We start from the raw sequence: 10429 nt of genomic DNA, 5'->3' as shown, positions 1-10429 counted from the left end.
ATGTGACTTTCTTATCATTTTGATACTGTTCTCCAAACAACTTCTTCCGCGCTTTTTGCACTTAATTTTATTTTGGCATTTAGAACACACATTTACAAAATTTAAGTGTTAGTTAATTTTGTTCGATAAAAAAAGAGAAATACACATTGATATTTCAGGCCTTTTTGGCCACTAGATGACTTTTTATAATTGAAATATTTATCGACAGCAGAGATAATTAAATTATCCTGTATTGGAAAATTTTCTATTTATATTCAGCCTTTACAAAGTTTTTTTTCTTTACTTCTCATTTACGGAATTTACAGAAATATTAAGTAATATTTTAATATTAACCTTTTAAGACATTTTCCAAAGGGAAACTTATTATCATTATGAAGTTTATCAACGTGTCAGGATTTGCCTAAAATGAATAAAATACTTCAGTTAAGCAGTATTAATAGTTTGAAGTTGAATGGTGGACGTAGTGTTACAGATGGTAACTGAGAGTAATGCCAATAGCTTTTAAGTTCAATTCATGTTAGTGTTGATCTAGTCGTGACATTTAATTTTTTATCATACAATTAATTTATTATTCGTTTTGTTTAGGAACGAACTCACTGCCTCGTTATGACTATGTGATTCGGTAAGATATAAAAGTAATTAAGTACGTTGAGAAAAATATATTTTGAGTTGAGAAGTATTTCAGATATATCGAATTGTGAACTGAAGGACACTGAACACAATGGTTGTCTATATAGCTATAATTTAATTTTTTTCTGATTACGTAAGTCTTGATGGTTTATCAGAAAAATAAGAAAAGTGATACTGAGGTGCTCAAAGAAAGAGATAGATAAAAAAAACAAAATGGCCCGTATTTACTGGACAGTTAGTTCTTGTGGAAAGCGACTGTTGGAAACAGTTAAGGAGAAATGTTATCTAATAAAGTATACAATATATTCCTTGTTTTACAACAGTTTTTTAGATATCTATTATATTGGAGACATATGCATGGAACCTTTGATATGGTTTGTGGATCATTTTACAAAATCTCTTGGTCCAGTAAGTATTATATGTATATTTTATACTTATCTAAAGTTATAGTTTTAAGATGTATTTAAAACTAATGAAGTTCTTTGAAGATTTATTTTCACACAATTACAAGTCACTTTCTAGTCCTCATACAATGTTTAGTGGACAGTCTTGTCTAAGAAATGTAGGGTTTAGGAAAGGACCCTACTAAAAAGAGTAAATTTCAGTTCAACAAGGGATTGATTGGTCCATCAAGGCTGTCTCATTTACTAAACTAATTTATCATTTAGATTGTTATCAAGTCTTCTCTTAAATTAACTGCTTCCACCGTATCTAAAGGTGATTCATTTCTAAGACCAACCACCCTCTAAGAAAAATAAAGGTGGCTTAACTGAAGGTGACTCCTACCCTCCCAGAATTTGTTTTTGTGTTTTCTAGATTTATCATTATTACCATTAAGTATAAAAAAGATACATCAACACTCTCTGTTATTTTAACCATATTAAACACCTTAATGAGAACCCAGCTAAATTTTTCTTTGAAGTTTACTAGATTATCTATGGATAACCAGAATAAAGGCATATCATTTATTTGTGCTGTTTTCTTGAGATGATACGATAAGAGTATATGAGCCTAAAATTTGAAAAACATAAGCTAGACTTCAGGTTATAGTTTTATTTTTGTAACTAGGTATTTGGCATATGGAATGCATGGAAGTTAGCAGTATTTTAGGCCACCACTTTACAGGAGTTTAAAAGGGAATTACTAGTTTTATTAACAGTGAAGAATTGATTTATTTATTTTTTTAACTTTTATCAAGGATGGGCATGTAAGAAGAGTTTCGATCAGATGGTACCATGTTTTCCCATTTTTTTTAATTATAGTAAATTTAAAGCTTGCAGCTTAAAATAGGATTTTAGCATATTGATTCTTTATAAAATGAATCTCAGAGTAAAAGTTAGATACTTGCTGAATCAGCTGTTGAACTTGAATAATTTTACTTAAGTTTCTCCAATTTGGAGACAGTCTTTGTATACTGATATAAAATATACTTTCATAATATTAATCACACTTTTATTTGTATTATTGTTTAAAACTGTAAGTGTTATTATTTTAGATATTTGTTGCTGGAGTCGTCTTTCTTACACTGTCTGTTGTTGCTATTGCCTACGTCATTGGTTTACCTTACTGGATCAGTCATAGCCTCAGTGTGACCATAGTAGCAGTAACAATAGGCCACTGGCTTCTTGTGAACATTATTTTCCACTACTACATGGCCTTCAAAACTTTACCGGGGTATCCACCTGAGGTAATGTGTTTTACATTATTTCTTCCTGCAGGTAAGAATGGAAATATACTGAACTAGTGAAGACATAGAACAAACAGCAGAGACTGGTAATTGGTCTAACAATGTGTAACAACTGTGTATTAGCAAGTATTATATGTAACATTTGTAGTTGTGTTTTCAATTTATATGGCCTGTTAATTCAGAAACCTTCCACCAAATAAATAGTTTAACCTAGCATACATGTAGGAGCTTTAGACTCTATAACATGTGATCCAAAACCAGGAATACAATACCATGTTATCAAGCTTACAATAATGTTATTTCATGTGAAGTAAGAGAGGTTCGCGTTTTGGATTGGAAAATGAACTGAATTTTATAATATTGTTTGATAACAGTCTAAAGGTTATAATTAGTTTACAGTTGTACGTTATATTGTGTTCAAGGTAGCTTACTATGAGATGATTTATCCAAGCTGCACCAAAGTCCTGTTGAGCAATTATGGGAAAGTGCATGTCTATGTGATCTTAATTAGGTTTAAGTTATATCCAATATTACATTTGAAGTTAATGAGAAGGTTGTAAAGCCAAATGTGTTTTTGTTTCAGGGAATCTTAATTAGCGAAGCAGTATCTATTTGTAAAAAGTGTATCGCACCAAAACCTCCACGCACCCATCATTGTAGTGTCTGTGACCACTGTATATTGAAAATGGATCATCACTGCCGTATCCTTTTTTTTTCTTTTTCAGATGAATCATTAAAAAAATGTTCTTCATTTATGATTATCTTTGGTAACATTTTGAATATTTCCATTTGTGTGTGTGAAAAGTATTGTTACATCATTATTATTAACTTTGGTAACATTTTAAATATTTCTTTGTGTGTGAAAAGTATTGTTACATCTTTATTATTAACTTTGGTAACATTTTAAATATTTTCATGTGTGTGTGTGTGTGTGTGTGTGTGTCAAAAGTATTGTTGCATCTCTATTATTAACTTTGGTAACATTTTAAATATTTCTGTGTGTGTGAAAAGTATTGTTACATCTTTATTATTAACTTTGGTAACATTTTAAATATTTCCATATATATGTGGGAAAAGTATTGTGACATCTTTATTTATTATTAACATTGGTAACATTTTAAATATTTCTTTGTGTGTGTGTGTGTGTGAAAAGTATTCTTACATCTTCATTTATGATTAACTTTAACATTTTACATATTTCCATATGTGTGTGTGAAAAGTATTGTTACATCTTTGTTATTAACTTTGGTACCATTTTAAATATTTCTATATATATGTGTGTGTGTGAAAAGTATTGTTTCATCTTCATTTATGATTAACTTTGGTAACATTTTATATATTTCCATATGTGTGTGTGAAAAGTATTGTTACATCTTCATTTGTGATTAACTTTGGTAACGTTTTAAATATTTCCATATGTGTGTGTGTGTGTGAAAAGTATTGTTACATCTCTATTAGTAAGTTTGGTAACATTTTAAATATTTCTCTGTCTGTGGGTGTGAAAAGTATTGTTACATTTTCATTGATTATTAACATTGGTAATATTTTAAATATTTCCATATGGTTGTGTGAAAAGTATTGTTACATCTTCATTTATTATTAATATTGGTAACATTTTAAATATTTGTTTGTGTGAAAAGTATTGTTACGTCTTTATTATTAACTTTGGTAACATTTTAAATATTTCCATATGTGTGTGTGAAAAGTATTGTTACATTTTCATTTATGATTAACTTTGGTAACACTTTAAATATTTCCATTTGTGTGTGTGATATGTGGGAAAAGTATTGTGACATCTTTAAGTATTCTTGTGTGTGAAAAGTATTGTTACATTTTCATTTATTATTAACTTTGGTAACACTTTAAATATTTCCATTTGTGTGTGTGAAAAGTATTCTTACGTCTTTGTGATTAACATTGGTGCCATTTTAAATATTTTCATATGTGTGTGTGTGTGTGAAAAGTATTGTTACACCTTCCTTTATGATTAACTTTGGTAACATTTTAAATATTACCATGTGTGTCTGTGAAAAGTATTGTTACATCTCTATTATTAACTTTGGTAACATTTTAAATATTTGTGTGTGTGTGAAAAGTATTGTTACATCTTTATGTTTAACTTTGGTAATATTTTAAATATTACCATGTGTATGTGTGAAAAGTATTGTTACATCTCTATTATTAACTTTGGTAATATTTTAAATATTTCCACATATGTGTGTGAAAAGTATTGTTACATCTTTATTTGTTATTAACATTGGTAACATTTTAAATATTTGTGTGTGTGTGAAAAGTATTGTTACATCTTTATGTAAAATATTACCATGTGTATGTGTGAAAAGTATTGTTACATCTCTATTATTAACTTTGGTAATATTTTAAATATTTCCACATATGTGTGTGAAAAGTATTGTTACATCTTTATTTGTTATTAACATTGGTAACATTTTAAATATTTCCATGTGTGTGTGTGTGTGAAAAGTATTGTTACATCTTCATTGATGATTAACATTGGTAACATTTTAAATATTTCTTTGTGTGTGTGTGTGTGAAAAGTATTGTTACATTTTCATTTATGATTATCTTTGGTAACATTTTAAGTATATTCATGTGTGGTTGCGCAAAGTATTACATCCCATGCCTAAATGAAATTATATATAATCAAAACTGATGTACTGAGATTCACTTCAATGTTTTGAAACCAATAATTGGAAAGAAATGCATAAATAATCCACTAAGGAATACTGGAAGTCATCAGTATTAAATTTGTATTAGAATAATTTTGTGATAGGTAAATACCCAGTTTCATTTAGAGTATCATAATAACAAAAGCTTGAAAAGTTACTCTACCTAAATAATGATTGTTTGTTTCTTGAGACAGTTTGAAAACTGAGTACCATCTTGTCAATTAATTATAAACAAAACAAATTGTAAGTTACAAAAATGGGGAAAATAAAATAATTAAATTTGCCATTTTGTTTTTGAGAAGAGGATAGATATGAAATTACATTCAGAAAAAAATTAAACTATTTCTTATACAATAAATAACCTTGGTTTAGACTGCTGATCCATTATAATATAACCAATATAGAAATAAAATTGTTAAAATAAGTTTTAAGGCAAAAGAGTGATACTACTATAATAATTTTTCACTTGGTATTAACTAGAAGAAAACTTCAACACTAAATAATGAATGGTTTACCGCAATGTTTATAACAGGACTTATTTCTGTCATATAATTGAATTGTGCAATGTTAATATGCTTATTTCACTTTTAAGCTTTCCAATTAAATATTTTCACAAAGACTTATCTGTTTAATACAGTTTCAACTGTTCCAAACAATGCAGGCTTTACAGTGAGTTAATATTTTGTCCTTGAATCTCATGTCAGCTTGGTTGAATAATTGTATCGGTCACTTCAATCATCGCTATTTTTTTCTGTTTTGTGTCTACATGTGGTTTGGAGTGATATTTTTGATGTTCTTTGGTTGGTCAGTTGCTTGGGATCACTTTTTTGAAGAAGGAAAAGAAGAGGTAGAAATATTATTTTTGAGTAGATGTTAATTAACCACAGATTAATTTATCTCATCACATTACATGATCCTAAGAATATCTGATTCGTATCTCATCACATTACATGAACCTAAGAATATCTGATTCGTATCTCATCACATTACATGAACCTAAGAATATCTGATTCGTTCAGCCATTAAATAGTTTTAACTTTTCCAGCAATACTATTTCACTTCCAAATTTATTTTCCCCTTTGGTTCATAACTGTTAATTCAGTAATATCAAATTTTTACTTTATAATAATTAAGAGTATTAAAAATCATATTAATCATTTGAAACACAATACAAGTTAACATTTTGATTTTATTAGTGGCTTTGCAAGAAGTTTGTGATTCTACAGATACTTGAAATAATGAAAGACAAATGAGAGAACAACAGTGAGAACAAAAATGTATTTAATAAGATTTTCTAAATATTGGGATTTTAGTAAAATAGAGGAAACAAAGTGCTTAAAGGGCTGTCGGGTTTTGTCAAATGGTTTCACTTCTGTTTTTAGTTTTGATAAGCCTACTTAGAGTAAGGTAATTAAAATATGTAAATACAAGTCCAAATATTAGAAGCAACTTTTGGACATTAAGAGCACATTCAGTTGAAACAAGGACTGTGAATAGTTAAATATTGGAAGTTTTTTTTTAATAAACAGTTAATCTTGTATATTTATGTGTATGGATGCTGGAAATTAATTAACACTTTAAGAAGAAGAACACTTTAACATATTGGATTGTCAGTTAAAGCAGATAAAATAATTAAATCAGCCTCTCCCTCTTCTAACGAAAACAGGGAATGCCAGTTACACTGACATAGTTTAATTACTGATAAACCTGAAATTGGATTTTAAATAAAAGAAACCTTAAATAAAGAGCAGCTTCCCACCTTTAACAGTGCACACTTGTCTTTTCAATTAAATTTGTTCTGTAGTTTGTATATTGTATGTGGTATTATAACTTTGTAAATATTCATTTATCTTCTAGTAATGAGGAATCTGTACTGCTTTGAAACACCTGTTAAGTAAGTTTAGTTTCATCCAATAAGCACATTTATCCCATTTTATGTTCACTAGTATTTTGTGGAGGTATTTCAGCAAACAAAATATTTTGACACTAGTGTTAGTTTTAATATTAAATTTGCAAACATATTACTTTTGTTCTTAAATGTAACAATTTATAACATTTTATTTTAGATAAATAATGTTACTAACTCCATGAACAGTTCATCAGGAGAAAATGAAAATAATACACAGAACTCTCTCTTATTATCCCTCTACCATTTCTGTATTATCTATGCATGTTTATTATGTGTTGGTGTTTTCTTTACACTGGGTGCACTGATTATGTGGCATGCACGTCTTATCACTCATGGAGAGAGCAGCATCGAAGCTCATATCAACAAGAAAGAAACAGCCAGATTGAAAGCAGTAGGACAAGTAAGTTGTAGGATTCTTGGATGTAGTGAATTTAAAAGTAAGGTGCTATTGTGATTGGAATACATTTGACTCTTACCACTTTCATGGCAGTCAAAATATACTAGAATCTAAAACCTAAACAACAAAAGTTTTTATGTTACTTGGAATATTGTTTTATAAATGTTTTTGACTGTCAGTCAGAATATCTTGTAACATAACTTAAAACCATTTTCTGAAAATACTTTCTAAGGATAATGGAAACAGAGGAATATATGTTCCTGTTTATTGGATAAAAACATTGTATAATTTATCCAAGTTAAAAGCAAGGAAACAAATACAATTCTGTCTCTAGGAAGGGTAGGCTACTAGAAACCTTTGTTGTTCAACATCGTGTGTTCCATTCTCTCAATAAAAAGGGTAATATGGTGAAAGAAACATTCAGCAAGTGTGAAAGTTCTACTGCATATACAACTTAAAGATTTCTTTTTCACAAGAGGTAAAATTTAAAGAAGAATCTATGACATAGAGGCCTAATGCTTTCTGTGATTGGTCATACCCTTTGCTGTTGACTGCAGTTTTGTCCATTTGTGACTCATCAGCATAGCTTGGGCCAGCAAACCAAAGAAATGATTTTAACATATGTATGCAACCATTAAACAGTTGGACTGCTGTTTTATATTAAATAATGAAATTTCATGATGTTATATCAAAGTACCTACATTAGTTTAGGTTATGTGATGAAGAAGAAGAATAGACCCAAAACCCCATATAGGGTTGTCACTGTTGTTCTTTCAAAATGTAAATATGTATAAATGGAATATTATTTAATATATGTAGTATTTCATAATAAACTGGCATTGAATATATAATACATTTGTTCCTTACATAGATTAATTTGTTTAAAAAAAACTGCAAAATGTTTCCACTAGTAGCTGAAAGATAAAATGACTTGTTTTCCATGTTAGGCTTAATTATTATGGTCTTTATGTGTAACAAGAAAATATCTTACACAAAATAAAAACAAAGATTTATGAAATGTTAGCAGATCTTGTTTTTCCATATCTGAACTGAGATGGTGCTAGAGGCTACAGTGTAGTCAATTGACTCTCTCACTGTTTGGAAAAGAACTGATAACGTAGGAAGTTTTGACCCTAATTAGTGTTAAACTTCATCTCTTTATGGTACGTTAGAAACACTTATTGATGTAGTAAACCAACACCAGGCAGAGTCTGGTGCACGTGTATTATTTCATAGGAAATATATAGTGGGCTTTGTAATTGTGTCCATTCACAGTTTAGTTTTATTTCATGACAACTGTTTGTATTTCAGATTTATAGAAACCCATACAACTTTGGTCCCAAAAGAAATTGGAGATTATTTCTAGGCCTCACACATGGCAGGTAAATGTGTGCTGATTAAAAACAAAACAAGGTGCATATACATGTGCAGTGATTATTTCAGTATTGGCTTTTCTATTTTAATATATCCTTGTATAACTAGTTTTTCAGAAGAAATTATTGAAAACATTCTTTAAAGTTTGGCCCTCTGGAGAATAAGTTAGATTATTTGGTCTGGTTGGTGAAATAATCCACAATTAGTGTGATAAGCAATGTTTAATGTTAACTGAAGGAGAAATAAGATGAGCAGTTTTACACATATAAATGTGTTTGTGTTTCATGGTAGAGTGAAGAACACTAGCAGTTAGGAGGAACTGTCCCAACTCAAACTAACTTGAGTGCCATAGTATCTAGGTAGTTTATATATGAATAGTTGTAGCCAGTTGTGTATTTAACAATAAAAAGAATTCTGCCATTGTTAAGTATGAAACAATTTAAATGTAAGGAAAGTGATCCAAGTTCAGCAGGTCTGTATAAACGTGAAGTTAAATTATCTGATTTAGCTCAGTCAGTTTAAACTAATAGAAATACTTATTTTTGAAGTATCTAACCCACACACCATTTCATTCTTTTATTTGATGTACACTGGTGGAATCTTGCAGTTAATAATGTTAACAATGACAAAATTATATACTGAGAGATTTAGAAGTAAACATTAGTGTACTTAAAACAACTTTAAAAATAGAGTTGACATTCCAGTGAAATAGTTACTACAACAGTATGGATTTTTATAAGTTTTGTTTTTCTTTCACAATGTACTGCAGGAGATTATTTCTCACCAGTAAACTAAACTGGTAAAATGTGATAATTATGCATTTCATTTTGTTCTCACACACTAGATCGTGGAGACACGTACTTCTGCCATCAGCCCACTTGCCAGAAGGGGATGGGCTGCACTGGGGATCTGCAAATTATCCTTTGAATGAGGGAAAAGACAACAGATGACTCAATCAGTTCTTTTATGAGAGTTCTAGTCACGTAGTCATCATTCCAATAACTATTTTAAAAGTTTAGTTAATTTTGAAGACACGTTAGAAACCAAAAACAGTTCAGCAGAGGGAAAGCATTCATTCAAATTTTTTTCCTTGAGAATAAGCAATATAAATTTTCAACGTATAGAGACATTTGTTCTCTCTATCTTCTTGGAGTATTTAAACAGGAAAATTGAGTGGTTTACTCATGAAATTACTACCTTAAGCATATGAATTGAAATAACCAAAATGTGATTATTTTAATTATAGGGAGGAAAAAAACTTACCCAATAATGTAGTGAGTGAACATAACCTTCACTTTAACTGGATAGTGTTGATGCAGGGTTTGTTATTTTTTAAGTGATTTTGATTTAATTTGCTACAGAATAGTGTACTGCTTGCATTTTGGTAAAAAAAATAAATGAATAAATTATTCAAAACACTGCCAATGAGAATGAAGCCCTCATGTTCTGAACATATATTCTTAAATAGATTGTTGAGGCAGAGTATTCATGATGAGACAAGTGGAGAGGATGACGTTTTTATGTCAGAGCGTGTTATGATTGGTTGGATTATCACTGTTTCTGTTTGGAAGAGAGATTTCCTGTAGATTTAACTAACAGCAGCCACAGGTTTCTCACCACTAATCTTGAATCTCTGTTTAGTGAAGGTTTAATATAAAATGATTTGCTTTTTCTTGTCTTCCAGAATTTGTCTGTGTCAATTATTCTAGTTTTCTCAGAGTTTATTCTGTGGCCAGTTGACATAG

General features: G+C 29.5%; 1 protein-coding gene across 3 annotated transcripts; it reads left to right on the top strand.

The window, feature by feature from the left end:
- Nucleotides 1-199: 199 nt before the first annotated feature.
- Nucleotides 200-10109, top strand: LOC143253895 (palmitoyltransferase ZDHHC16). 3 transcript variants are annotated; one of them, XM_076508448.1, is made up of 7 exons: nucleotides 202-1038; nucleotides 2126-2317; nucleotides 2901-3018; nucleotides 5709-5851; nucleotides 7071-7313; nucleotides 8622-8692; nucleotides 9529-10109. In XM_076508448.1, exons 1-7 carry the CDS (start codon nucleotides 844-846, stop codon nucleotides 9632-9634), a joined length of 1068 nt encoding a protein of 355 aa, XP_076364563.1. In that variant the 5' UTR covers nucleotides 202-843; the 3' UTR covers nucleotides 9635-10109. The 3 variants fall into 3 exon arrangements, with proteins under 3 accessions (XP_076364565.1, XP_076364564.1, XP_076364563.1); XM_076508450.1 differs by lacking the exon at nucleotides 7071-7313 and having other exon boundaries at nucleotides 200-1038; XM_076508449.1 differs by lacking the exon at nucleotides 8622-8692 and having other exon boundaries at nucleotides 200-1038.
- The last annotated feature ends 320 nt before the right edge of the window (nucleotides 10110-10429 follow it).

This window comes from Tachypleus tridentatus, chromosome 6 (assembly GCF_004210375.1).
Source record: "Tachypleus tridentatus isolate NWPU-2018 chromosome 6, ASM421037v1, whole genome shotgun sequence".
Taxonomy (NCBI): domain Eukaryota; kingdom Metazoa; phylum Arthropoda; class Merostomata; order Xiphosura; family Limulidae; genus Tachypleus; species Tachypleus tridentatus.
This window is presented reverse-complemented; position numbering and strand designations above follow the sequence as displayed.